General features: G+C 50.7%; 11 protein-coding genes across 11 annotated transcripts; 4 read left to right on the top strand and 7 right to left on the bottom strand.

The window, feature by feature from the left end:
• Positions 1-1,852: 1,852 nt before the first annotated feature.
• JN550_007708 (uncharacterized protein) lies at positions 1,853-2,431 on the top strand (the record flags this gene model as incomplete). The annotated part of the gene is made up of 1 exon (XM_049319588.1): positions 1,853-2,431. The coding sequence occupies one exon, from the start codon at positions 1,853-1,855 to the stop codon at positions 2,429-2,431; it is 579 nt and encodes a 192-aa protein (XP_049170365.1).
• A 63-nt stretch (positions 2,432-2,494) lies between these two features.
• JN550_007709 (uncharacterized protein) lies at positions 2,495-3,063 on the bottom strand (the record flags this gene model as incomplete). The annotated part of the gene is made up of 2 exons (XM_049319589.1): positions 2,495-2,942; positions 2,993-3,063. The coding sequence occupies 2 exons, from the start codon at positions 3,061-3,063 to the stop codon at positions 2,495-2,497; spliced, it is 519 nt and encodes a 172-aa protein (XP_049170366.1).
• Positions 3,064-4,739: 1,676 nt separating this feature from the next.
• On the bottom strand, positions 4,740-5,193 carry JN550_007710 (uncharacterized protein; the record flags this gene model as incomplete). The annotated part of the gene is made up of 2 exons (XM_049319590.1): positions 4,740-4,869; positions 5,012-5,193. The coding sequence occupies 2 exons, from the start codon at positions 5,191-5,193 to the stop codon at positions 4,740-4,742; spliced, it is 312 nt and encodes a 103-aa protein (XP_049170367.1).
• A 1,494-nt stretch (positions 5,194-6,687) lies between these two features.
• Positions 6,688-7,620, top strand: JN550_007711 (uncharacterized protein; the record flags this gene model as incomplete). Its single annotated transcript, XM_049319592.1, has 1 exon — positions 6,688-7,620. The coding sequence occupies one exon, from the start codon at positions 6,688-6,690 to the stop codon at positions 7,618-7,620; it is 933 nt and encodes a 310-aa protein (XP_049170368.1).
• A 566-nt stretch (positions 7,621-8,186) lies between these two features.
• JN550_007712 (uncharacterized protein) lies at positions 8,187-9,481 on the bottom strand (the record flags this gene model as incomplete). Its single annotated transcript, XM_049319593.1, has 3 exons — positions 8,187-8,652; positions 8,707-9,191; positions 9,254-9,481. 3 exons carry the CDS (start codon positions 9,479-9,481, stop codon positions 8,187-8,189), a joined length of 1,179 nt encoding a protein of 392 aa, XP_049170369.1.
• A 728-nt stretch (positions 9,482-10,209) lies between these two features.
• On the bottom strand, positions 10,210-11,058 carry JN550_007713 (uncharacterized protein; the record flags this gene model as incomplete). Its single annotated transcript, XM_049319594.1, has 1 exon — positions 10,210-11,058. The coding sequence occupies one exon, from the start codon at positions 11,056-11,058 to the stop codon at positions 10,210-10,212; it is 849 nt and encodes a 282-aa protein (XP_049170370.1).
• A 1,846-nt stretch (positions 11,059-12,904) lies between these two features.
• On the bottom strand, positions 12,905-14,024 carry JN550_007714 (uncharacterized protein; the record flags this gene model as incomplete). The annotated part of the gene is made up of 2 exons (XM_049319595.1): positions 12,905-13,451; positions 13,504-14,024. 2 exons carry the CDS (start codon positions 14,022-14,024, stop codon positions 12,905-12,907), a joined length of 1,068 nt encoding a protein of 355 aa, XP_049170371.1.
• A 2,749-nt stretch (positions 14,025-16,773) lies between these two features.
• JN550_007715 (uncharacterized protein) lies at positions 16,774-17,904 on the bottom strand (the record flags this gene model as incomplete). Its single annotated transcript, XM_049319596.1, has 1 exon — positions 16,774-17,904. The coding sequence occupies one exon, from the start codon at positions 17,902-17,904 to the stop codon at positions 16,774-16,776; it is 1,131 nt and encodes a 376-aa protein (XP_049170372.1).
• A 1,706-nt stretch (positions 17,905-19,610) lies between these two features.
• JN550_007716 (uncharacterized protein) lies at positions 19,611-20,574 on the bottom strand (the record flags this gene model as incomplete). The annotated part of the gene is made up of 3 exons (XM_049319597.1): positions 19,611-19,885; positions 19,942-20,327; positions 20,513-20,574. The coding sequence occupies 3 exons, from the start codon at positions 20,572-20,574 to the stop codon at positions 19,611-19,613; spliced, it is 723 nt and encodes a 240-aa protein (XP_049170373.1).
• Positions 20,575-23,652: 3,078 nt separating this feature from the next.
• On the top strand, positions 23,653-24,396 carry JN550_007717 (uncharacterized protein; the record flags this gene model as incomplete). The annotated part of the gene is made up of 1 exon (XM_049319598.1): positions 23,653-24,396. The coding sequence occupies one exon, from the start codon at positions 23,653-23,655 to the stop codon at positions 24,394-24,396; it is 744 nt and encodes a 247-aa protein (XP_049170374.1).
• A 1,603-nt stretch (positions 24,397-25,999) lies between these two features.
• On the top strand, positions 26,000-26,878 carry JN550_007718 (uncharacterized protein; the record flags this gene model as incomplete). Its single annotated transcript, XM_049319599.1, has 1 exon — positions 26,000-26,878. The coding sequence occupies one exon, from the start codon at positions 26,000-26,002 to the stop codon at positions 26,876-26,878; it is 879 nt and encodes a 292-aa protein (XP_049170375.1).
• Positions 26,879-27,121: the final 243 nt, after the last annotated feature.

Consider the following 27,121-nt stretch of genomic DNA (forward strand, 5'->3'; position numbering starts at 1 on the left):
AGGTCAAAACTTTTGCACTTCTTCTTTTTTTCCCCCGTTTGTATTTCCCCCCTTCGTTTGGCCTCGCCCAACTTTGCCCAATTGAACATCTTTTACCATTATCTGTGTTTTCATTCAGGTGGCCCATATTTGCCCATGGTGTTGATCAAAGGCCCGAGTGCATCCCGTCGCCTTTCATCCCAAGTCCGCACCTTGCACGATCGTTGCAATGTTTTTCGTCTACATTTCTACCCACCAACGTCCCGTTTACAGGCTTACTACCGAAGGATGAAAGGAATGTATTTCTCCTAACTGTCTGGGGCAAAATCTGATCTGAAATCCGTGTTGGTAAACATAGTCTCTCCCTCAGGTGCAGCTGACTGAAGCCCATGCTGCGGTCATGTTGTCAAAGGTATTTGGTCTACTGACTTTTCAACTCCTGAAATGTTGGAGAATTCCCTATCCATCGTCGAAGACGATGGGAATGAGATCATCGGTCCCTCTTGGGTAAAGTAACGGGCCTTCATCGTGATTCTTCATATTTTACAACCGGCCCAAAGCACGCCAGCCCAAGGAGACATTCGTTCTCAGCAAAATTCAGAGATACCACGGCAACGGTTTCCATTAATCATTGATAGCATACTGCGCGCAAATACCAAACAATCACGATTTGGTGAAGAGGATTTCCGACAGTCCAAAGTCAACTCCTAATCAGGTGCTGGGCCAGCTCTGCACGCAGTTGAGCATTTGCAGCATCCGCGCATCCTAGATCAATCCATTTTCCTCAGGCAGCCTCGCTTGCTGAATGATCCGAGCTATATTACCAGCTAGTAAACCTGACCTTCCAGTTTCCATGTCGACCTCGCCTAGTGGGTAATATCCATCCACACCCAATCACTTCAGCAACATTATGCTACATGCGGGCAGTCAACCTTCGCCTGATGTGATAGATAAAGTGGGGCGTGGCACCATTACTTGTGCTGCCCCTGCAGGATTAGTTTCCCTAAGGTACGAGTTGGGTTAGCTTGTTTTGACTGTACACGTGATCAACCTCAGGGCCGTTTTCGAGCTCCACCATGCCGCCATTAAGTTACCCAGGAACTCACCATCCTATGCGTTGCTAGCGCTGCTGTCACGATATAAGGGATATATAGAGGAGCGGAACAACGTTAATCCGGGGGATCACCCCCTATATAGCAGGCTCATCAGCCCATTTCTTTTGTAGCTCCTCAAGGATCAACTCAAGTCAATTCCCATGCTCTCGCGCGCCTTTTAGTGTGACAGCTGCACCCTCTACACGGCACTATTCTTTCGCCGACTCTATGTTGCTGTCACAGCTCTCGTGGGTGCGCAAACGCTGTCTAGATCATCGATTGCTCCAAGCTTCCGGTTTCTTGACGCGTAACACGTGTTAGTGGTTCGCATCGTTAGAGGGCTCGCTCGTCTCGCGATAGGACGCCGCTTCCTCTATTGTATACCACTCTCAATGCTTAGTTTGCTGGTTGCATCTGCAGCCCACTGAATCTATCGTGGGAACTTCCGTTCTTCCAGGCTGTCGCGCAATGATACGATGGCGTCCTCATATGTTCCGCCTGAATATCACATAGAGACTCAGCATAACGGCACCGAACATCTCGCCATAAACAATACATTTGTCCATCGTCTTTTGACACGACTAGCATTACACACAACTGCGAGGCTTTATTCGCGAGATGGCCTATGCATTCCGATTTCGAAACACAAAATTGTCAAGACAGGGCGTCGAATTCACCTAACAGAAGGTGCAACAATGAGATATTTGGCTGAAAAGACTGACATTCCTGTCCCAAAGGTGCATTGCTCTTTTTTGCACAAGAACAGAGCGTATATCGTCATGGAGAGGATTCAGGGCGAAGAACTACCAAAAGCTTGGAAAAGCATGTCCGAAGAATCACTTGAGCGTGTCTTCGCACAGTTAAGAAAGATCTTCCAAGAACTACGCTCTCTGGCGCCTCCTCCGGGCACGGGTGTGGAAAGCTGTGTTGGTGGCTCGTTGTACGATTCCCGCATATCTCGTGGAAATCCGCGTTTTGGTCCGTTCAAGACAATCCAAGAATTTCACTTCTGGCTCAGACGAGACTTGACTGTCGAAGACCTGAAAGATCGGGAAAAGGACCAAGATTGGCATGATCTCGTGGAGATGATAAGACAGCAGGATGGGCCTTGGTCTCCTCCAAAATTTGCTCACGGCGATTTAAATCCGTTCAATGTTCTTGTTCGCGACGGTGAGGTCGTTGGAATACTCGATTGGGAATTCTCTGGTTGGTATCCAAATTACTGGGAATATACTTCGGCCTGGTTTGGCAACGTTATAAGGACAGAATGGCAAGGCAAGCTTGACAAGATTCTCGATCGGCCACGCCCCGAGGAATTTAACATGGAAGAGGTGCGCAATAAATGGTGGGGTGAATAGGACCCTCATGGAATGGCGCTTGATGCCACAAGTACCTTTAGGGGACATTCGCGTTACTAGCTTCTATGGTACGCTCTCCCTATTTTCAAGCATATCCCAGGTTGGCTTCGGTTTCAACAAATCCTCAGCAGACTGAAAGCGGCCACTAGCAGTCTTGTTTCCTACGTACTGTCTGGCGAACGCCTCGATCCTCTGCCAATTCAGCTCGGCGGTGCCAACACACTTTCCGTCCTTCGCGATCTCGGTTAGGGCGTTAGCGATCCAAGTGCGACATCTCCAGTTCAAGTCGCCCTGGATGACTGGAAGTCGGCGAAGGAGGGCAATAAGACGCTGCTCGTCTTCGATTTTGGCAATGAGGATACGCGCCAAGAGGCTATTGGTTGTTCGCACATTCTCTAGTGGAATTTCTTCGTATACCCATCCCAGAGGTGAATTCTTAACATGGTAACGTGCGCCTGGCACAATCTCTTTACTCTCTGCTTTCGGTCCGATCAAGAAGCCCCAGTGGTATCTTAGAATGTCAAGATATGTTCAGAAAATGTGCATGATCATTGGACTCACTTGCGTTCCTCGTTGTTCGTAACGCCGCTAGGATACAAAGCAATGTACAATCGGGGTTTGTTGGAAGGCATGCTCCTTAAGCGCAGACTTGAAACGGATAGAAGGCAACGCAGGTAATTTGTGCAATATGAAATACAGACAATATTAAATGATAGAACACGGCAAATTGCTTTGAAAATCGCCCTTTGCCCGGTTTAATACTCCCCCAACATTCCACGTGATGGAGACAGAAGAAAAACAGCCGCGCGCTTGTTAGAGTTTGGATCATCCATCACGCCTCTGCGTTCATTGGCCTAGAGGCACTACTGAAGTCCTACTCCACGCCGCATCTTTGCGTTCTTTCTTACGGAAAGAGAACTCCCTGTAGCCAGAGACTCCGTGACTTGTGATTTCTGGCGGCTCTCGTTGCGGCATCACCTTGACTACGTCCAACACCTTGTAATGAGCATCTGTAGCAAATGAGAATCTGTTTCTCCAAGCGTGACGCCAGTCAAGCGAGCCAGTTTACTACCAACATCAATCGCAGCGGGTTAAGCCCCACAGCGCCGGAAGGTTTCCACCTTTCAAGAACAAGGCTCTTTCAATTTACTATCAAGCATATGGTGTCGACAGGAAAGAGCGTGGTATCGGGTATTTTGCCGCATCGGAAGGTGGCTGACTTGACCGTGACATTTGACACAGAACTCTCTCTAAGGGTTAGGCTGCAGTCGAAGCAAAGCCGTACCACTCCATGTTTTACATGCTGAAGGAGGACTATGGGGCTGCCGCTCGTAATCGCAACAGGAAAGCCACGTTCGTTGGAACAGCAACTGCAGAGCATTGGGGAGAAAGCGTGCCTGCGCTATGGACGCATAACACCACCGGAAAATCCTGTAAGGTCTGGTAGATTGCTGGCACCCGAACAGGACGGGTATTGGTGACTGGAACACGTAAGGATCTTTATTATGGAAAAGCACATAGTTCATGCATTGGGAATGCAGGCTGGGCAATGCTGACCACCAGATTAAGAGGCTCATTAGAGCCAAGAACATCCCAATATTCGTAACGGAAGGTGGTCTGTTGGGTTGCGAGGACTCCATTATGACAGCGCGGCGTGTTGAATTTCGAAAACATTCATCTTGAAGATGATCCCTTAGAGATTCAGAGTAGCAGTAATTGGGTGCTTGAGCGCTAGCGAATACTCGATGTCGCGTGTTTCTGTCTGCCTCGAACCTTTTTATCTGGTAAGACGAGACGGTTGCTCTCGTGCTGGAATGAAGAGCAAAGAACAAGTGGCAGGGCAGCAATGGGGGGCTCATGTTTGCAAGGATCAGAGTATGAACAGACGTGAAACCCATACAACCGCTCTCCCCTGAGACAACGACAACGACGTGGCGACTTGTTCTGATCCATTTGGTCCACCCGGAGTCAACCGTGCTCACAAGCGCATGCAATCACTTCGCATGTGCTGACAGAGCTGGACACTCAACGTATAAAGGCGAATACATGTAATATATCAAATAGTATGATGGAGTATCAATTATACGACCCTCCAGGACATGTCCTGATGCCATGTGCAGGCTCCCAATAATCAAGTATCATAATAAAAACGCCAGTATCCCATGTTTTCAATTCCCAGCTCTAGGTTCCAAGCGATGGTGCCTTCAAGTGTCTGCATGCAACCAACAATCATGGGGGGGTATCATGACAGGCCGTCCCGCGCCCTTCGGGTTTCCCAAGTTTGACAAGTTTCCCGGGCTCCTCCCGCTCAAGAGGCGCCGTTCTTGTTGTTGTGGATGGTGACGGTCTGGTCCTCCTCGAAGACAGCGTTGTACTGGCTGGTGCTCCAGGCCGAGACGGACTCGATGATCTTCTGCGGCGCCTTGGCTGCGAAGCCCCTTGAAGGTGGAATGTTAGCGTTGCCGAACAGGTGCCAAATGATGGGAGCGATGTCCGAGATCTTGTCGTGCAAGCCTCGTGGTCAAGCGCCGGGAGACAAAGACAAGATGAGGACCGTGACAGCATAGGGGGACGGCTTACTTAATCAGCTGGTACTCGTGCGTGATGATGCCGCCGGCCTTGCGGATCTCGTCCATGGCGCGGCCCACGACGTCGGCCGAAACCTCCTTGGGAAACGTGACAATAACGGACTTCTGCTGGTCGACGGCGAGTGCGCCGTGGGCGACAGCGAGGGCTGCGACGAGGGTGGAGAAGAAGCGCATGGCGTCGGTGTGCGGTTGGACGTCGGGTGGGTTGGAGGTTGGAAGTGAAAGGTTGGAGATGGTTGACCGGGACGATGGGGATTCGCGCAACGGATATGGCGGAGGCGGCGGCCTGGCTTCGATGTGCGTCAAGTAGGATGATGAGGTCTCAGTTGGCGCTGCGCGAGATGACAGACGGGTGGGTCAGAGGCGGGAGGCGTGGCGTCGTTAAGTATTGAAAATTCAAAAGGGTCAAGACCAGCTGGTTGTGCAGAAGAAGAAAAGAAACAATGTGATGGCCGGCCCTGCGAAACGAAGACGACGGGATGGGTGGTAATGTCGTGTTGCGGTAATGAGGTGGTGGTGGTCTTGGCGGGTTTGACCATCCATGGCCACTTGCTGATCGCCGGCAACTGCCAGCGGTGGGACAGGCTCCCTGTCCTCCTGTAGGTATGCACTCTGTCAATCTGTAGACTGCTCCCTACTGGAGTTCCTGGCTGGAGGGTGGGGGGCCCACCGCGCGGATCGCTGCCAGTCCACTGCTGGGCCATTGCTTGACTCTAAGTACCGCAATGCCCGCCCTTGTGCCCGTCTCTCGCCCCCGCTTCCAGCCTTTAGGTTCCCGGGGGCCGCCCGTACTGGGAAAAAGGTGGTGCCTGGCGCCATGCTTGGCCCTGCTTGGCTGCTGCTACTGGGTGCAATCGAGACCCCTAACCCAGCTGGCCCAGATTGGAACCTCGCCCAAAGTGGGAGGTGGAATGGCGCCCCATCACGCGTGCCTCGGAACTCAGGCAGAATGCATCAATCAAAGGGCGGCTCTGGACTCCGAATGTCGACGGCCAACCGCTATTCGGAAGGGTCCTCAGTCATGTCGGCTTCGTCGTGAGCAGTCATTCCGCAGCCTTGGCAACCCTGTCGGCTATTCAGGGCTCGTTTTTGCCCGACGTACTCTCCGCGGGGAGAGCGACAGTCGTCTTACGCCCTTGAGAGAGCACTTCCGTGATAGATGGCAATGCTACCCACCAGAGCAAACAACACCACGTTGGTGCCATGCCAGACTCGTGAACATCTTACGACGGACAGGCCGATGTCGTGATATCTTCAGCTGTAACCCGTCGCTGTCGTCTTCCGGCCGCCGTGGTTTGCCCAATCCAAGACGCTGCTTTTGCTTGCACCTCGAGGCTGGGGCGCTTTCACGACCCTGCCAAGGCATGTCATCGGCGATAGGGGTCCAAGTCGCCAAGCCCTGCTACAGGGCTAAGACTGACGTCAACTCCGCGCCCTTCAACTTCATGCCCTTTTCGAGAACATGTTGACTCTCTTCCTCACCATATTGTCTGGGGTTGCACCAGTCATACATAGAAATAATTCCAGAAAATATATACCCGCCTCGAAATAGACTCTAGTGGCCATTCTTTGCCGGACCAATATCCAAGACTGCAAAGGTCTATTTTTACATGCGGCAAAACTGGTCTGTTGCATTACTTCGACCACCAAGACATTCCTATCTAAACCATGGCTAAGAATAGCTCATTTGAACTCCCAAACACTTTCCAATGGAATAACTGGGCCGTACGATATGCCAAACTCCAGCACCCTTCACAACCCCCCAACACAAGCACGGTAGTTTTCGTGCATGGCACCCCGTGGTCTTCCGATGTCTTCCGGCCCATTGCAGATGCGTTGCTCGCCACACGCCGATTCGACATAGTTCTTTACGATCTGCCGGGCTATGGCCAGTCGCACGTCTTCAATGCACAGGCGAGGGGCTCGGGTAGCGACACCGAGCCCGACGTTTCCGTTAGAGCTCAAGGGGAATGCCTTGCGGCGCTGCTCAAGCACTTGAAGCTCGCTCCTCAGGAGGACGGGTCCAAGGCACCTCATATTATCGCCCATGATATCGCCGGTGTCATCTCGTTCAGGGCTCATCTCCTCGAAGGGTGTCAATACCAGAGCCTCTGCTTGTTAGACACCAATTGCGTCCTGCCCTGGGGCGATGGGTTCTATACCTTGGTGAGAGCCAACCCGGGGGTTTTCGAACAGCTACCAGGTGGTGTTTTCGAAGGTATGTTGCGTGCTGTGATCCAGAGCGCCCGAGTACCTGGGAGAGGTCTAAATTCTGGCTGGGAGGATATCCTGGCCGAGCCATGGCTTCCGGGCGACGATAAGAGCCCGCAGATCAACTTTGTGAGGCAAATCAAGCAGTCCGACGATCAGCACACGGCAGAGCTGCTGGACAATAATCTCTATTCTAATGTCGGCTGTGATGTGAAGATCCTCTGGGGCGAGGCAGATGGATGGATTCCGCACGATAAGATGATGAAGTTATCAGAACTATTGGGCCAACGCTTGAAAGAATTTGTCGCTATTCCGAACGCTGGGCATCTGGTCATGCTCGACCAGCCCGAGAGGGTGGCATTAGAGATTGCACGTTGGCTTGAGCGGTAGCGCCACCTGTCTTGTGGATATTACCCTGGATCTTATCGTGAACAAATACTAAAAACTTTTCAAATAAATCATTAAGACTCGCGGTGAGGCTCTGGAGAGAGTTGTCTCTTTGGCCAACTGCGTGCAACTACAACTGATTAGGTGCTGTCCGGAGGTGAGGTCTCGGATATGTGCGTTCAGTAAGGCCTTGGTGGATTATGTTGAGCGAAGTGCACATATTATGGCAAATATGGATGGATCTGAGGACTTAATGTACAATAACAGGCCATTCATCAGGTGGACTGACAGTATTCGGAACCTGGATAGATTATCTGGACCTGTCTCATGTTGAGAATCTTGACAAAGTTCCAGTGAAACGCCCTCGATCGAGTATGCTTCGGTACCGCAGGGCTTTACCACAGAGACGACGCTACGATGAACAATTCCATAATGGCCCACAAAGAACGAACTGGTATCACATTCCCAAGCTTATACAATCCAAAACGCCGTCCCTGGAAAATGAAACCCATGAATCCGGTTATCAGTAGCCCTCAAAACGGGTCATTCCTTTACATACACGCGTGCTTCTAGTATTTGTTCCTACTGTTATGTCTTTGCGGCGTAACATGCGCCATTTCAAAGCCGAAGTGACCAAGGCCATTGACCTGGCTCACTGACCGCCTCTCGTAGTCAATCGTAACCGTCTCTGACTTGAAAATGTGTATGGAGTTGTGCCTCGGCCGCGCCAGGCTCGCGATGCTGTCGGCATCGTCCCCGCTGCCGCTTCCGTTGTTCTTGAACCCCCTTTTCGAGCTGGTGACGACCGACGTATGGGTGCCGCCGTAGAATGGGCCGTCAGTTCCGTACTGCGAGTACGACCGGTGGGTGACGATGTTGCGGATCAGGATTCGTAACACGGGGATGGAGGCCGCGATGATGGTAACGGACATCTCTGCCGCGGTCCACATGGCGAGCTTGCCGGACTCGTAGGGGAAGTCCTCTTCGTAGAGGAGGTGCACGTTGACGCAGCGCACGATCGAGGTCACGCCAGCGCTGGAATCCCAGATTAGCACCCGGCAACTCCTTCAGGACACAGAAGTGGCGTACACAACGGCAAGGCTCATGCAGACCACAACCCCTAGTTTCTCCTTGAGAGCCATGTTCAATTTCATGATAACGGCCCAGGGTATTATAGCCAGGATAAAATCCATGGCCGCCGAGTAGGCAGCCCCATACATCATGCACTGTATGACGACATGCCTATCCCAACAGGTGCCGCGAACGAAGGGTGTCCAGCCTTTGATCGGCGGGTCGCACCATATGAAGGGAAGTATGGCGTTGAACGCCATGGTGATGTTAAGCGTGACAATGATAGCCCAGATGCCGAGCTTGACAAAGCCGTCTGTGACGCGCAGCAGGGTGATGGCGAAGGAAGTCTTTGACCACGCGGCGCCAAGGCAAGAGAACACGGTGCTCACTGAGGTTAGGAACTGAATAGTTGGCAGGTCATTGAGCCCGCTCCCGTCATGCGTTCCTAGTCCGCCTCGAGTCACAGACAAGGTCGTCGTGATTACATACGCCACCAACATGAGCTACAATTCGCCCAGCGGATTAACGGCGAACTATAAGCGTTGGGGTCTTTGGATCGACTCACCCACGATGCCAGGAGGACATGGTCGTCCCACCACATCCCACGGCGCGCCGAGAACTTCGCATAGAGCCGAGTTGCCAGGAACACCAAGGCCAGCGCCACCAGCATCCAGCAAACTCCCACGACCTCGGGCCCGATTGTGCTGAGATCCCCACTGTGCTCGTTGTGTCGATGCTTATCGTCCGGCGGCGGCGCTGGCAAGCTGTAGTCGGAGTCATCGCCGCTCGACATTTCGCCAGAGCGTGGGCAGAGGCTCTGCGGGCTTTCGGGTTCACAGAGGTCTCGGCTGCGACCCAAGGAGCAAGCGAGAGGGCAGCGACCTCGTGGCAGCCACGGTATTCATATGGAATCACTCGAATTGGGGATGGATGGTTGGTGCAGTGTCTATATGGGGCAGGTCTCGTACATTATGTCGCCACTGCTATCGCAAAAACACATGTGTTTCAGGCTCTCGACGGCAAAGGCGGGTTTGTTATGCACTCGGTTCCTGAGCCAATATGCATTGAATGTTTACTAGAGGTGTGTGTGCGGGATTGTGTATGCATCAACGAATGACAGTCCTGTATGTTGTATGGCTGAATGCTTATCGGATTCAAGCCACAAGTCGAATTAATGGCCAGTTACGGTCGCGAGCCCAACGATAATGCGGGACCTTGGCTTGGTATAGTCATGCACGGACGCGTTTGTGGCCAGAAGCGGAAGGTTCTTCGAAATCGGGCGACGACAATTGGCCCGCACGTAAGCTTCCAAAGGCTAGCCGAGCTTCGTAATGCCGGGCTCGCACGTGGAAATGAAACTCCCTCCATTCTGCGTACGTGGACACTCGACGCCCAGCCAAGCGGGGCGGGGGAGTTCCCACCAATTGACTATAGAGCCCTGAGATGCAACGCGCGTCGAACCGCCGCATATTAATGGCGTTTATGCTTAAATCTCTAAGTCAAGTACATAGTTCATATTACCTAATAGCTAGCTCCCTTTTCTTTCTGTCGTCTGCTAGCAACATCTCGTGCCACGTATATCTGGCCAAACTGGTCTGTAACGCCAATAAATGCCTGCATCTTTACTCTTATCGCCTCGTCGAGGCTGGGTGAGAGAATTTCCCAGCAGACCGCGTTATCCGCATTATGCGCCAGGTGTGCCAAAAGGAACTTCTCGGGTTCGTGTAGTGCGCGCTCTCGAGTTGACAATTGACTACGGAGCAGAGCTTTGTGTTGCTTCACGTGTCTGATGTATTTGCATAATACTTCAGCTACATTTGTCGACTCCAAGTCTTTGGGAGGCGAGCTTTGGTCGGATCGTGGGAGTGTCAGGTTTGTCGGCTGGAGTTTGGTCGAGTAGAGTGACAAGGATGATTCAGCTTGTGGCCCTGTGTTTCGTACCTCGGTACCAATACTCATCTCCAGGTCCTGCAACCTCGATATATCCAGACGGGCCACAACGCATTCCATGTATTCATCAACCTGGTAATTCAGCATCGATATCACCATCATTTCCCACATTTCCTCACCAGAAAGCTGGAAATTGTTGGCGGCATTGATTGTTGTCCATGCGATCGGGATGTAATCAAGGTAATTGTCGGCCGACATTCCCATATCATCCCGAGGGAAGATGTCAACGCGTACTTGGTTGAGATGACCTGTGTATATTGCAGCCTCATAGTTTGCCAAAGTTATTGTTGGTTTTGACAGGTATTGGAGAATTGGGAGCTGGCCAAAGACGTTTGTCATCTTTTCTATCATGTCCCCATCGATTTCGAACATGTTCTCGACCCTGGAGGTCCACTGTTGACGTTGGGCTGAAAATTGCATGGCCGCCAAGCAATACGTATATATTTAAACTCGTAGGTGTATTACTCTATGACTCTCCTTTTGATTTATCGTTTGATATATTCCAATTATCTCGTCCCCCATATCTTGCTAGATGGGTCTTCGTTAAATGCGTTAAAAAACCCTCCACTGTAATTGGGTATGTATATTATATAAAAAGGTAACCCCAATATGTTTAAGCGTTAATATCATTTTTAATGGAGTAATTACCCTATTCACTTTTGTAGTTGATCTACTAAATAATGTTTTGAAAGTCGATAAGAATATGCTTTCCTAACACATTTACCAGAGGAGCTAGTATCAACCTAACATTCGCCTACTTAAATTGGTTACCACAAGTTCATGTCACATACGACCATAAATACTAGAAAACTCGGGATCCCGTCCGCTCTCCCATAGATAAGCTGGTAATTGCTGGATTAGTAGTTGGGTGGGTGACCACCAGCGAATACCCGGTGTTGTATGTTTTGCTAAATGGGCTTTGTATTTTTTGAATTGTAGCCCCCTCTATGGGAGGGCGGACGGACGCCCCTTCTATTATGTCTTTCCTTAATAGCATTCTTATCGCGCAAGGTTATATTAATACGCTAGCACCTCGCCTAGCCGCTTCCTATCATCTTTCCTCTATTTTCCAAGCCCGGGGCCCAGGTTCACTACTGCACACGTACCTGATTCTAGTTCAACAACAGATTGAGTTGCGAGGGCTGAGGCAAAGCTGGAAAGAGCAGCTGAATCAAATGCCGGGTTACGCCCAGATACTTTGATTCAATATTGTTATAGGAAGCCAAGGATTCAGAAGTCCCAAACGGACCGTCTCCATCCTCCATAGACATGGTCGTGTGACCAAGATTCGGAGCGGGATTATTGATTTGACAACGTCTCAACAGACGCACTATAGAACATAAAAATGCCAGGGTTTATACCAGAAGCCAAGACAGGGCCCTGTTCGGCGCAGCTGCAACCATGTTGGACTAAAATCTTATCCTTGCGCTCAAATCAAGCACAAGAGCTCTCATGGATCTCAGCTGCAGAAGCCGAGGCTGCAATTACATGTGAGTGAGTTGGGCTACCTTATCCCCCCAAACCTAAACGTGCCTCCAAAATCCCCTCGGCCCCCCGATAACATCTGGGCCAACCCGGAAGCTGGGGAAGCCCTGCAGGGTCTGCGAGGCGCCTGTGGCGTCGCTAATTGGTGTCATCGCCGCCTGCGGGGAGCTGGCGATCCACTGTATATTTCCCCAGCGCTGCCCAAGGGTCTTGAAAGGGCAGCGTATGCCGATACGGACTCATGTCTCGGTGCTGTTAAGTGACAAGCACGTTGGCCGCAACCCTTGCACTACTTGACAGCTCCGAGCGCGATGCCTTCTCACTTACAGGAGTCACTTCACGCCCCTGAACATCTACACTTCCCTGCCAGCCTTCCCTGCCAGTCTGCTATGCTCCAGTGAGTGGGCCCCAACCCGCAAGAGAGCTAAAGTCAACCTCTTTGAATCTTGCTCAACCATAAATCATGGGGTGCTTTTCTCCTAGGTCTACCAGATCAAAGTTTATCTTGCTACTCTCGCCGATATGAACCCTTGCAGCGGCACGCCAAGCGTCCTCCGTTTCGGCCGTCAATGGAAAAGCAGGAGTGCTTTCAGACCAATATTCAGCGCATGTGCCTTCGCCGTAAACTCGGTACCCAAACTGGCACGCTATTCCCAGGTCCCACTCGGCCATCATCAGTTTCAACCGTGGCATGCGCGCGGCTGCACGCGCCGCTGCCAAACACAGCTCCCTGAAGTACTCATGATCCACAAGGTGTAGAAGAACGTTGGGTCGTCGCCACTCAGGACCTCTGGGCTGTTGGCATGAGATCGAGGCGAAGGTGCTGGACGTCGAGGTGCTGAGGGATCTGCATGAAAGAGCCAGGCCCCTGATGGAGAAACTCTGCTACTCCTAATGTTAAACTCCTCGAGGCGTGACCAAAACGGAGTCTTATCCGGGTTTGATGGTAGCGAATGTGGCCAAAAAAAATGTTTGTGTCAAATACTACGGTTCCGTCGAGGATGAATGTGACACATTCCTGTGAGATACCATATAAAGCGATGCTCAAAGGGTCCGATACCAGACCGTTTCGATAAGCACGAGGCGGCTGGAAATCGTCATTTTTGGGACCAGGATTTGGGTAAAACAGGCGGAAGTGGCGGACACTCCGCGGGAGGTCCATGAGTGATGTTGCGAATTCTTGTCGCAATTTTTGACGAAGCAAAACGTTCTCGTTCTCATCGTCGTTAAGAGTCCAGTCCACTTGCTCCAAATTGGGCATTTTCGATGCGATGACCCCGAATACGCTTGCTGCGATATATCGGCGGAAATATTGGCGGTGACGAGGCCTGGGTATCGCAGACACAACGTGTGAACGGTCTACAAAGCTTGTGATCATACCCAAGGCTGGCAGCTCGTCCTTCACACCGTTTTCCAGCGACAAAAACGAATGTTTCCAACGCTGCGCGCGATATGATGCCATTGCGTTGGTCGTATCTGAGGGTGAAAAGGCACAGAGTTCCAAATGTGACGCTTGGCTGGCCGGTACCTGTCGCCACAGAGTCCCAACGGTTCAAGCAATCGAACAGTGCGATGATCGCGCGCGTGAAAGCTCGATTATTCTGTTGCTGCTCCTCGTCCGTTTCACGACACCCGAAGAGTTTAGAATCGTCATACTCGGGTAGTAAGGCTTCCATGTTAATGTGGCGTACGTAGGTCTGCCGAGCCGGCGTGAGGATCTCCTTGGCCTCTGACGCACGATCCGCATTCAGCCTTATCAATGCAAACGACTGCCTTTCGACATGTTGCTGCCATTGGCGGGAGACAGCGGCGCACACGCCAACCGCCTCGGGCCCAGGCTCAATAGCCAGACGAATAATTTGCAAAACTATCTCTACCGGGAGGGAGCCTATCGAAGTCATTTTGACGGAATCTCGCCACGACCTGCGGCGCAGGGAGCTGGATAGAGACAAAGAGCATAGACTGATTGTGGTAGCGTAGTAGATTGATAGATTTTCTCAGACTAACCCACGGAGGGGGAAGTTTGATATCGCCGGAAACCTATGGCAGGCTACCGGGAAATCACCGGGGAATTTGGATCGGAACAGAGGAATCAGGACTAGCAGGCGATTAGGGAGTAGGGACGGAGCAAAAATGGTATATCTATATTGTATCGAAGGTGCCAGTTGCGGTCCACAGTCCATCGAAAAAATTCGCCGTCGCATGCTAGGCCGCAGTGCTCTATCCGGAGGTATCGAGCGCAATTACGCCATGAGACTCAGGGCCGATGCTTTGGGCATCATCCGAGGGGCCTGAGACAGCGGGATCATTGGCCTCCCAGATCTCAAGCGGGAAAGTAATCTACAGGGTATGAGCAAAAGAGGAGCGAAACGCAACCAAATCTACGGAACAGGGCTAGGACCTAGTCTAAGATAGGCGCGGTGCAAACTGTGTGGCTCCTGAGTGGAAGTTGAGAAGCCAAGTGGGAAACACATATAAACCATGAAACACAGAACTCTTTGCAGAATTGCAATGCTAAATTCAAGAAAAGATCTAATTTAGTGTCCATTATTGTGACTATCCTATCGTTCTTTCCACGATAAGCCACACTGGTCGCAAGACTGGGCCTGGATACCAACCGGGTCATTGCGGCAGTTGACAACCATGTCACGCAAGTCAATGACTGCTTTTATCTATTCCGAAGTGGTAGTCAAATGTCGTAACCACGATATGCGCAACTTGTCACCAGTGTGACGGCTGAACAGTCAGGTAGTTTCTACCGCTAGCATCTATCCTCGGCCAGGGCATCGAACATAGCCTGAGTTCGATCGATCGCAAGATGCTCCATCCCCACTAATACAGCATATGAGTCATTGATCCATGTGATAGTGGTATGGGTCTTGACTTACGCCCCGGACTGAGCGGTACATTTACCGGTGCTGCAGGCATAGTTCCAGAGCCCGATCCTGCAAGAGGATCCATTGCATCTCTATATTTGATTTATGTAAGAACCATTCTGCGCTATGGGTATATTATATGGATTACTTACACCACAGGAAGCATTTTGCGGGTCGCATTGGCGTTTTTCGATATTGACGGTGGAAATACCGGCCTCAGAAGATGGAGCCGCGAGACCCAGAGTGGCACCGATGGTGAGAATAGAGAGGCTGAGAAAGAACTTCATTGTATGAGTTGAATTGGGATGTACCTTGGAGAAATGGATTAGATAATAAGTCTAGTGTGTTTGATGGCTTTGAAAGTGAGTTGAAGTGAATAGATGAAGGTTTCATGTCACAGGTTAGATGCCGTATTTATAATTCTCAAGCAGCCTAAAGCGGATACCTCTCTTTACATAAACGCTTAGTCTGACCATGTTACGCCGGCTCGTGTGTACCTTGAGATTGGATATAGCTGACGATAGTGTCGAGAAATCACCCTTGAACCGGTCAGCAACTGCGGCAGCCTTGCCTCGTGCTGATTCTACCTACAAGGAAGGTCCGAATAGGACTCAGGGGCAAAGCTTCTAATATCTCTCCTAATTGATCGCATAGTGAGGTTTCTCAAAGCCTATGTGCAATGTTGTCTTGATTTTTACTCATCCATGCTTGCACAACCTTCGTAATCCCGTTTTAAGCCAGTCTATTAACATATATTTCATTAAGACTTCATAGAAATAGTTTGAACATAAGGTCTGTTTGAAAAACTCCTAGTGGTATGCTTTCAGCTCTCATGTAATTTTCGTTTGCGCTGTGCTTATTATGGGTCAGGTCGGACCTCTCTAGTGTTTGCTAACGCGCAGCAGGCCGTTGATCAGGTCTTGGTAGCTCCATAGCGGCCGCATAGCCTATGTGCAGGCCTGGAATACTCGTCTGTTCTCAAAGTTGGATTTCTTGGCATATCCACTTTCATTTATGAGAGGCTGTAATTGGGTGCATTGGATTGTAATCAAAAGTGTGGAGAGACGAATCAAGTCAGAAAAAAAACTCTACTAAGAAATCCAATTTTGACGAGATCATACAGTCCGTCCTGCCTCAAGCTATTCATAGTAAATTCGTGGCTCGCCGTTAGGCTAAGCCACGTGACTAGCCGTGTAACAAGTCGGCTGATGTCAGAATCATTTACTGTCAGGTGCTGTATGCACTGCCTCCTTTTCTGGATCTGAAGTTACCCATAATCAGCAGCACCAAAGCACATAGATCGGTCCTGCGACCACTGGAATAGATGTCGGGTGGGCCGTTACCCTATGTTTTTGCCGATAAGCTTTGGTATCACCCTCGCATTGAAGATCCTCTCTCGCAAGAGATCTACCAAGCAATTAAGTGACGTTCAAATGTACGATTTCAGTAATTGATCTACAAGAAGAAGGCGCCAAATTATAATCCTTTGGGGTGAGAATGAGTGATATCCTTGGGATGGAGATGGCAGGTCTCTATGGCAGGCCTCTATAGTACACCGAGCGGCGTATTTACAACACGGCCTGTCTTGTCTCTTGTCTATCTCTCAGCAGTCACGTATTTCCGCACGTGACTCCATGAAGTGGAATCCATCACAACCACTAGCAAAATTTATTGTCCAGACGCTCTTTGATCACTCAGCGTTCCTTCAATTGGTGTTAGTTCACTTCTCTGGTCTCGCGCCCTCTGTTGTTACCCTGACAAGTACTGAAGGTTGCTAGCTTTCTTCTTCGCGTTGGACCTGATTGTGACTACTCTTCATTGAAACCCATCCGATGCTTAGGGCTCCGACAATAGATGCAGCACTCAATGCGAGAGAAATATAGAACGTCAGTGTCAGCGACTTGCTATAGGCCTCTTTTGCCTCTTGTTGAGCTTCAGGGGGAAGAGAATATATCAACTCAATAGCACCCGAGTTGAGAAATGAAGCGTTTGAGCCCGGTGACAAAGAGCCAAACCGTGATCGCAATTCGCCCTGAAAGATGCTTTGTGCCGCAGCCACGAATATTGATGCGCTGAGGTTTTGAAATAATGTGACTAATGTCACGCCGATGGGTACTTCAACAGTAGGGAGGACTGTCTGAACAACGTAACTTGGTTGACCAAATCCAAAGCCGATGCCAAATCCATAAAGAATCTGATAGCCAACTATCCTAGCTATCGAGGTTTTGAGATCAATAGTTGTCAGCAGCGTAGCTCCAGCTATTGCAAGGGCCGTACCGATGATCATTCCAGGATTGTAGTAACCAATGGCGCTAGTGAAGACACCGGCAACGATTGAGGACACAACGTAGCTGGCGATCAAAGGCGTTAACAAGGTCCCAGACGCAAGTGATGAGTAGCCGAGGGTATCATGGAACCACACTGGGAGATAGAGTACGACCACGTAAACGCCGCCTGTCACGCACATAGCGTAGTTGACTGCAAGCCAAATGTCGCGCTTCCGAGCTAAGGCAGAAGAAATGAGTCTCTTTGCTCCCGTAATTGAAGTGGTCTGCGTGATGATGAAGGCTATTGCGAGAACCCCGAAGACAACGAAAAGTGCAATTATCCGGCTGTCACTCCAAGAATAGGCCGAACCGCCCCACTGGAGTGCTATCAGGAGGCATATCAACGACGCAACCATGAAGACGGTCCCGGGGACATCAACTTGGCTCAGCTTGGTCCTGGTGGAGACGGATATTTCTGCCGATTCGGAGGGTATGCGAACGTATATAGCACAAACTACTACCGTGATTGCGCCGATCGGTAGGTTAATACCAAAGCACCATCTCCACGTGGCACGATCTGTTAAGGCGCCGCCCAAGAATGGACCAATGATGGCCGCGAGGCCAAATGAACCCGACATCATGCCTAGGTAAACCGCGCGACGAGAAAGGGGGATTATTCTCGTGGTTATTAGTATGCCTCCTGAAAAGATACCAGCAGCACCCAACCCGGCGATTGCCCGACCCACGATCAGAGCAACAGAGTTCGGCGCGGTGGCACAAACCAAAGACCCAAGCTCGAACAGTCCTATAGCCACTAGGTAGACAACTTTGATGGGATACAGACTGTATAGCTTGCCGTAGAAGAGTTGGAAGCTGCTCAGAGTAAGAAGGTAAGCGTTGGACCACCACCCTATATCCGCTAGCGCGCGAAACTCATTGCTGATAACCGGTGTGGCAGTTGCTAGAATCGTTTGGTCCTATATTCAACATCAGATATCTTTTTCGCAGGTACTCTCGAAGGTATTCTGTGCGTGGTGGCTTGAGGAACTCTGAAAATCTCATTGGTCGTTGCTAGCGTGAGGATAGGATTTCCGTACCATTCCCGTCAGAAATACAGCCAAACAGAGCCCACCTGTTATCAATGCCAGCCTACAGTTGCTGGGTTGCATGTCGTGGCTGCCATCTGCTGCTTGCGACGACATCATTTCCGCCCCTATGATTGCCAAGGTGGGTATGCAGAAAACTCTCGAACCGCGCTATCTTATTCGGCTTTGAGGTATATGGAAGTTTGAGTGAAGAAAACTCCAGCGGGATGTCGGGGTCAGGGTTGACACCAGTCCACACCCAATCCACCTCTTTCGAGTTTGGCTTACCGCTTGCCAAGAGTCCTCAACCAGCCAATATGCTGCTACGCATGAAGTTTCCGACGTAAGGGATGGGGTGACTCTGCACCCCGATAATTAGCACTCAGGTACCGGCGGGTATGTTGGTAATTGACATTAGCAGATCCATACAGGCAGGCGGGTTGGTTCCTTCCCCCTGTTGTATTCTGTTGAGTAAAGCGTGCGCCGTTTCCTCACGGCATGATCTGGCGGGTGCTAATTCAAGTCAGATAGGAAAGGGAAAAGAGAGATGATACTTGGTAGCATGAGCAATAACACGAACTTGGTTTAATGCCGCATATGCGGTGCTTTTGGACGGTAGCCATGATTGAAGCAAGGGCGTCTATGTTGGTTGCATCCGAATCTGGACCTGGTTGCTAATTATTTCCATTTAGCTGCCAAAACTCATCAACATTGAACCTAGCCATTGTATCCTGTTGCAACCAAGGAAGGCATACATTTGAACCCTGGAATCGCTCACATCTCGGCTCCAGGGTTTGATACTGGGTTGAAGAATGTTTCAATCCCTGGCGGATGCTCTTTCTTTTGGCTGAAAGCCTCAACCATAGTCACTAACTTTTTGCCTTGCAGCCATTTGACAACCATTTTTAATCAGCTTGAAGGACTAGAGATCAGCACCATTCTGCATAAGATATAGCTCGCCTTAAATACATTGGTCTACGTGAAGGTCCTGTTCGAGACGGTATTCTTCCTTTCAACGGCTTAAGCTTCCACAACTTGTTGCCTGGTCCTTCCAGGGCTACAACAATGTCGTCTTCCTCAACCCCATGCCTCGGACTTAATCTTACTCCACAAAAAAGTTTATTAGAGGAACATCTCGATGTCAGGTTGGGGTAGATTCGTGAGCGCAAGAAAGAATGAGTCCGTTATGCAATTGAAACAAGAATCTCACACTCTGAACGACTGATAGCAAAGTTTTTCCAGCGAATGGCATGGTCTGTTCAGATGCTCCACCCTCCTCCTTCATATCTACGCCAACTAAGCGCTATGCGTGCATGCAAAGCCTCATACTCGGATCGAGAGAGCAACCTATCAGGCGCCGCCAGAAATTTTTCATCTTCATTTGGGACCTCACTCCTTTTATAAAATGGCATGAACCATGGGTCGGTGAGATTATCATGGCTGGATTGCGTAGGAGGCCCTTCGTGCCATAGTTTGTCCAATACTAGGGCCCATCCGCATTCGGGATCAGATTTTCGGAGAGCAATTCTGAGCCCTTTCTTCCCAATCAGCGCCCTTGGCAAATTTTCAAAATAGTACTGGTAGACATACCGGGTATAGTTGCTTTCAATTGTAAAGCAGCGCGACAGAGCCTGCCACGAAGCTCGGGGCTCTCCTGCATACTCGGCTCGTCCAACTTCGTGCCACCGCCATCATCACCCGAAACCCCTTGGAATAAGTTCTGAGGCCAGTCACATATCAAGTCAACGGCCCAGGAAATCCATGCATCGTAGTCAAAGCGGCTCTTCGAGGGGGTGGGGACTGGCCGACGCATACCGATGGCCTCGACGTACTCGACTCCCATATAAAACTCGGAATCAACTAACTCGAGCTCTTTGAGGACCCACTGGAGGTATGCAACAGACTGTATACGTGTCATCCCTTGGCCATCCTGTGTGCCCATTGTGGTCAAGATGCGAATCAGCTGGTCGTTGATCCTGTCGGCGGTCCATCAGCACAAATGATCAACGAATTAGATACGGGCTGAGCAAACCGGTTCCAGGGAATATAGTGCTTAATTGAAGTCGGGCCTGATTCATCTCCAAAGGCTCTTACCGCATTTCTGACTCTTTCTGCTACGGATGGTCGAGCTCGAATGCAACTAACAATTCGCTCGCCATACCAAGACGAGTCAGAGCTCGTGGTGTCCTGGCCCATATCTTGGGCAGTGTATGGAACAAGCATGGTGAACTTGGCAAGTCTTGGGAGGATTGCTGTTGCATATGTTGACTGTAAGAAGTATCAAGAAGAGAAAAGAGGAACATCATGCTTGGAACGCGGTGCGATGCATTCAGCTGTCTGTCATCAGTGCCAGTAAGGCTGCGGCGGGGTAGGAGTCAGGCTTCCACAGCCCTGGGCACCTATCAGATGCAAGGACTGCCTGCTGCAGGACAATGGGGTGTAAGACAGCCGGGGGCCAGTGAAGGCGACCAACCAGATCGCATGATTGACAGTTCTGGTCATCTCGTTTCGACACAACGTATAGTCTAATCTGCACTAGTCAATCTTCACCATAATTCAAAGACACTGGGCATATCAAGGTCTAAGGTCTCCTGATCTTCTGGTACTTTTACATGGTAAGGTGTAGTGACCTTTCCAATTACTAACCTACAGAATTGGGCGATTACGATAGTCTAATTGCCGGGCACTCTAGTCAATGTACCGATTGCGGAGTTGCTCGCTGAGAATGAGCTCCTTTATTCGCCTCTATCACGTATGTGAGCATTACTGGATACAAATGACACACCCCAAAGCTTTGTTACGGTGTACATGCAGCCAAGGGGGGTTTATGAGGTTTCTCCAAGGCTTAGAAGGTGCCCAGACCTCTGGATCAAAGACGAGCTACAAACATATAATTATATATATGTAATTACGTAGGCACTGTGTAAGGCGCCGGACGACTGAAATGTTCCTGACAAGTTTCCGGGGTCGTGCGGCGAGCCTGGTCACCAGAAGGCTGCCGGGCATCTCCTCCCTGGGCGCTTGTGCAACATTTCCGGGGCAAGGTACCTGCACCAGGAGGCTATAGAATGAATCACGTAGCCGAGAAGTCTGTGGGGGGAGTTCGGACCCCGAAGCCGCCGGCACTTGAGAAATACGAATAGTGTTATTTGTCTATATGGTGTGGACCACGAATGATTTACTTGCCCTAACGATTTCAATTAGTCCGGCCGTGAGCCAATGCTAAATCCGTACTAGGGCTAGATTTTTACTTTCAAAACGAGAACTCTCCTAGTAATTCGAAACACATATTGCATGCATGAGTAGGCTGACCATGTGTTGTCCGCACCGCGTACACCATGGTTCTCATAGTTGTTCTGTTATATCTTGAGTTACGAGAACTCAATATCACATACGACCATAAATACTAGAAAACTCGGGATCCCGTCCGCTCTCCCATAGATAAGCTGGTAATTGCTGGATTAGTAGTTGGGTGGGTGACCACCAGCGAATACCCGGTGTTGTATGTTTTCTCTCTCTTTCTTTTTTTGCGCTACCTGCCTTTGGCCGTCATGTGTGCCTGGCGAGTACTGACCTGGCCGTAACGCCATCGTTGAGCCAACAGGTGTTTTTCATTTGCAATGCGAGCAGCGGCCTTGGCAGTCTGGACCAGGCAGATGGGGAGTGAGATGCGTGTCCATCACGCCAACGGGCAGAAAACATTCAAAAACCAAAGATAGCTGCCAAACAGGCCGAAGCGCCTTGCATTAGGCGGTTGTGAGAGCCGCGAATAGTAACGTCTAAATCCCATGGATGGCTGCACTTGCAGGCCAACAATGAGCCCGAATGGTACCTCATGGCTACACCCTACGTTTGTCACGGCACAAGCAGCTTTTTTGGATTTGTGTGTTGCTCATTCACGCTCAGGTTGAGCTCAGGCTTAAAGCAGCGTAGCTCAGGTCCGGATGCGGCACCTGGGAGGACGATGTTAACATACGTATGGGGCGTTATGACAACTTTTGACTAGATGCTGGATACGCACGCGGAGGAAACCTTGATACGTTTCTGGCTGTATTTCCTCTTTGGTTGAGTGCTGTTGTACGGCTGTGTCGGTTTTGGTACTCTGGATCCGGTGCCCATATCCGCATATCGTCAACATTGCTGGTTTTCGAGATTAGCATAGTAAGACGCTCCATATCAACGAATAAAATGGTGTGCCGTAGAATCTCGTCTTACAGAGCGCCGCCTTTTTCTGGTTATAATCCGTTTCTTTTAGTCTTTGGCGCCGACAATCTTAAAGTGATTTGAAATCTCCACGCAAACTCTCAAGTATGGTGAGCATTTTTGCCTGAGTCTCCGACCTTCGATGTCTTGCTACAAGTTGTCGGCTAGTCCTAGGACCACATTCAACGGTCAGACTGCTCGTTACGGCTTCCACCTCGCATAGGTTGTGGTCCCTAACAGGTGGCGCTGTGAGCCCAACCGATAACACCGCTTGTCCGAGCGTCGTAACCATCGAATAGTGTGGCATCATGAGTAGCCGCAGGATCGTAACTAATGGCGCATCCCCAGGCCTTCTATGCTTTCCAAGATGGTCCTCTTCCCACAAGCACCGCACCCCCACAACTGGTCGGGCAAGAGTGCAAATGAAGTAAACGTGAGAAAGTTATATGGCAAAAAGGACTACACCATTACTCGTTATGTGCATAGAATATATCCAATAATAGTGGTTATTTTACGTAAGAATCTAGCCTTCACAGGACTATTTTTGTCTTCATGTTGTTCCTTGCCCGGACAAAGGCACCAGGCTGAACTGCTTAGTTCGACCAGACACGGCGTCTATCTATTGGTTCGAAATCTGCCAAGTCCTCCTTCTACAATAAGCAACTCATGAGGATACTGTGACACCACTTCACAACATTTCAGTAGGAACGAGCCAGACATGATAAAATGAGCGCGCGAGACATTCGAAGCGACAACGCAAGGATCAAATTCGACTTATTGATATGTAAGGCAACTTTGTCTCGTACAAGCAGCTCGTCCTTGTCGTCTTAAGATCCGGTAACACAGAGCTAACTGATAATGCAGGTTTGGTCCCGTGATGATAAGCTACTGACGTTCTTGGGCAGCTATTGACATTTGTTAGGTGCCTACTATATCTACATTGCATTTACATCGCAAGGCTGTTATAACGACCACTAGTAGTATCGTCGAGGTAACTTCCTCAAATATCGCCCAGTCATCGAAAGACAAGGCTTGCGCCCTACACAGCCTTACCGCCGTGACCACTTGCACAACACCAACAGCCCCGCTGTCGCCGACATGTCCAGCTTCTTGAGCCTTCCCCGCGAACTTCGCGACCAGATTTATGAACTTTGCTTACTGCACCAAGACCTTCTCGACCCTTGGCACAATCAAAGCCAGGAGATCACCACTGGGGTCCTTTGCGCGAGCACGGTTGTTCACCGCGAAGCGAGTACGCTGTTCTACGGCCAGAATACCTTTGATTTTACCGCTGTTACTCTTGAGGGAGTAGCCACGTTCCTTCAGACAATCGGCAACAATGCCGCCCTTATTCGGCATGTTCATATCGACTTTCCACTATTTCGCACTCTAGGCCCTAGTAATATCACTTTTGACGACACTTGCATTGATATCCTGACAAACATCCAAAGCGCCTGCGCTAATATTATCACACTTACGACGTCCTTGGACAGCTCAAATAGCATGGAGCTTACGCTCGATGAACTGGACCACCCCAAGGTCGTCACTGATGCTCTAGAGCTGGTCGACCGTCGCTTCAGAGCCAGTGCATCCCTCCAAGAGGTTACCATTGAGCTTTATGAGGATGGCCCGGATTATGGCATAAGAAGAAAGATGGAGAGTCATGGGTGGAAAATCCACACAACAGAAAATGTGAGAGAGGAGGAATTGGAGAGGCCTTGGAGTGAGATTGATTACGATGATTATGTCTCCCGTAGTATTAGCGGGGGATACTACGACGATGATTACGATGATTACGATATCGACAATGACAGCGACTTCTGGAGAAGGGCGGCTGACTAGGTTCATCTGCAACTGCATCCACAGGAACGACAATTTGTAGAAGGCACGGTTCGAAGGATCTGCAGATTCTCTTGATCTGCTACATTTTGATAATGGCAACCTGACTCGGTAAACATTCAGCACAGAGAGGGACCATGGCGATCGAAAAGGCTAGGCTCCTGCAATCATCAAGCATTTGCATAGTGTCTGTCTCCTTGCGAGCTCGAAACATATTTACTTTGCAGTGTACTTCTTGTAATATCCCTAGTCACCGTGTAATGTGAACAGCGCCATCCATGGATAATGTCCCCATCTTATCAGCCACTGGCAGGCAAAATGACCCCTTCGGCTCTTAGCTCGTCACATATTGCGACGAGACGCTCTTTGGCACGTCTTACTTTCCGTACCATCTTGTCGTGTGTATCCAGAACATGACAGTGTTCCTCTGGCAACTCTTCGTCATTCCAGGTCAGCCGAGCAAAGAGATTGGTGATAACGGCAATAAGAAATGAGAAAGCATGCATAGTAGACCAGGCAAAGCACACATCGAAGGAACCAGTCCGCATGGTATATCGTCTCGTTATTAATGAGAGATTTACAGACGATAAGACAGAGTAAGGGTTTAGCAGTCCAGCATTTCCAACATGCCCGGTGGTTTTGCCATATTAAGCCCACAATAATTTGTGATAGAGTTGATGTTGGCTGCTGTTACAAGTATGGGGCTGAATCTTGGTTCATATAGTGCATGTTACGTTCCTGTCCTTAGGTTGGTCTGAGATGCTGATTGGTGGCGCATGCGCTTGTGCAGGTCGCATGTGTGGAAAGAGGCATTGGAGTGACGGCGCCGCATGTTTACATACCAAGTTAAATACGTGGGATGACGCATGGACGAAGTAGAACTACCAGCACTGCGGCTCCTGGGCTACGAAACTTTAGAGCATCCAGTTGCAACTCAAGCTTACCACTCTTCAATACCCCTCTCTTTGAGCTGGAACCCCTCAGGCAGCCGTCCAAGCATTCCTTTCACTACACACCTGGAAGACACAAGAAGTACCAAGCAGCGCTGCTACACACTCTGTCTTGGATGGACCCTCTTCTTCACTCGCCCAGTTGCGAGCTGGCAGTCAACTAAGGGGTCTACCTGTTTGTGCCTTGTGAATAGGACTATAGTGCCAATCTCCTCTCAAGACTGTAGACACCCTTGCCGATGTACTCTTCAACCCGTCAGGCAAGAGGCTCCCGGTGAAGGTTGTAACCGTATCCTGAATCAAGATCATAAGCGATCTAGTCTATGCCATTACGGCACAGGACGCAGAATTGAGAACAGCTTCTCGGTCGACGAGGATTGAACCAAGTTCTACTAACCCCAATTATCTTGCGTGACCTGGAATTCCTCGCTGAAGAAATAAGGGGTTTATCTGGAAAGATGAGCAAACTAGGCATGATAGGTAGCAGTCCATATGTGGAGTTCCCATTTGTGTGAAGGACCAGAGCCAATCAGACTCAATACCGTTTACCCCACAGCCCACGTCCCCCCAACTTCAACCCCACCAAGATGAATTCGAATTGATTGCTGAAGCTTCACCTGCCCCTGGACACCACGTATTCATCGATAGCCGCAGAGATGTCACACCCACGCATAGAAGAAGTCTCGGACAGCGACCTGTCGGACCCCTCCGAGGGCGACATCGACGACTTTGACGAGTCCGAGATCATCCGTGCCAAACCCGTCTCCTCGTCCAAGGCCCCCGCCGTGTCCCAGCAGCAGCAGCAACAACCGGCGCTCTTCAACCCGCTGAACGCGGCCAGCGGCACCCAGGTGCCCAGCAACCTGCAGCCCGCCGACGTGGCCGGCTACCAGTGCCTGTACCCGATCTACTTCGACGCCTCGCGGACGCGGGCCGAGGGCCGGCGCGTGGCCGCGGGGCTGGCGGTGCGCAACCCGCTGGCGCGCGAGATCGCGGCGGCGTGCGCGCAGCTGCGCCTGTCGCCCGTCTTCGAGGCCGCCAAGCTGCACCCGCAGGACTGGGCCAACCCGGGCCGCGTGCGCGTCAACCTGCGCGACGCCCAGAACCCCTACGCCAAGCAGGTCAAGAACAAGCACCACCTGTACGTGCTGGTGGCGAAGCACCTGCGCGAGAACCCCACCACGGACGCCTCGGACTCGCTGCGCCGCGTCCGCATCCAGGGCCTGCCCGGCCACCCGGCCGACGGCGACAAGTGGCCCCGCCCCGCCGTGCCCAAGGGCTGGAAGATCAACGAGCTGGTCCCCGCCTACAGCAACGCCATGACCGGCGGCGGCGTCAGCGAGAACGCCTTCCGCGACATCATGAAGGAGATGGGTGGGGCTGGTGGCGCCGGCGGGATGCCCGGCATGGGCGGCATGGCGGACATGATGAACATGCTGGGCGGCGGCATGGGCGGTGGTGGTGCTGGGCCGAGCGGAGCTGCAGATCAGTCTGGTGGCGGGGGCAAGAAGAACAAGAAGGGCAAGGGCAAATAAGCTGGCTTCTCTATTGGGTGCCCAAGGGCGTCGAGAGACTCGGAGGTCAGTTTCAACAGGCAGCTGGATGGACAACCCTAGAGGCATGTGGCAGTAGGTTCTTGGGATCATGATACCATAACCTTCGGAGACGAGGTCAAGAAGTATCCCACGGACATGCTACGGTTTCTTGGCTCAATACATAGGTAGAAATTACAAAAGCGATTATTCGCATTCGCATCAACCAAACAGAACACCCATGAT

This window comes from Neoarthrinium moseri (genome assembly GCF_022829205.1).
Source record: "Neoarthrinium moseri strain CBS 164.80 chromosome Unknown scaffold30_Wmoseri_CBS_16480, whole genome shotgun sequence".
Taxonomy (NCBI): domain Eukaryota; kingdom Fungi; phylum Ascomycota; class Sordariomycetes; order Amphisphaeriales; family Apiosporaceae; genus Neoarthrinium; species Neoarthrinium moseri.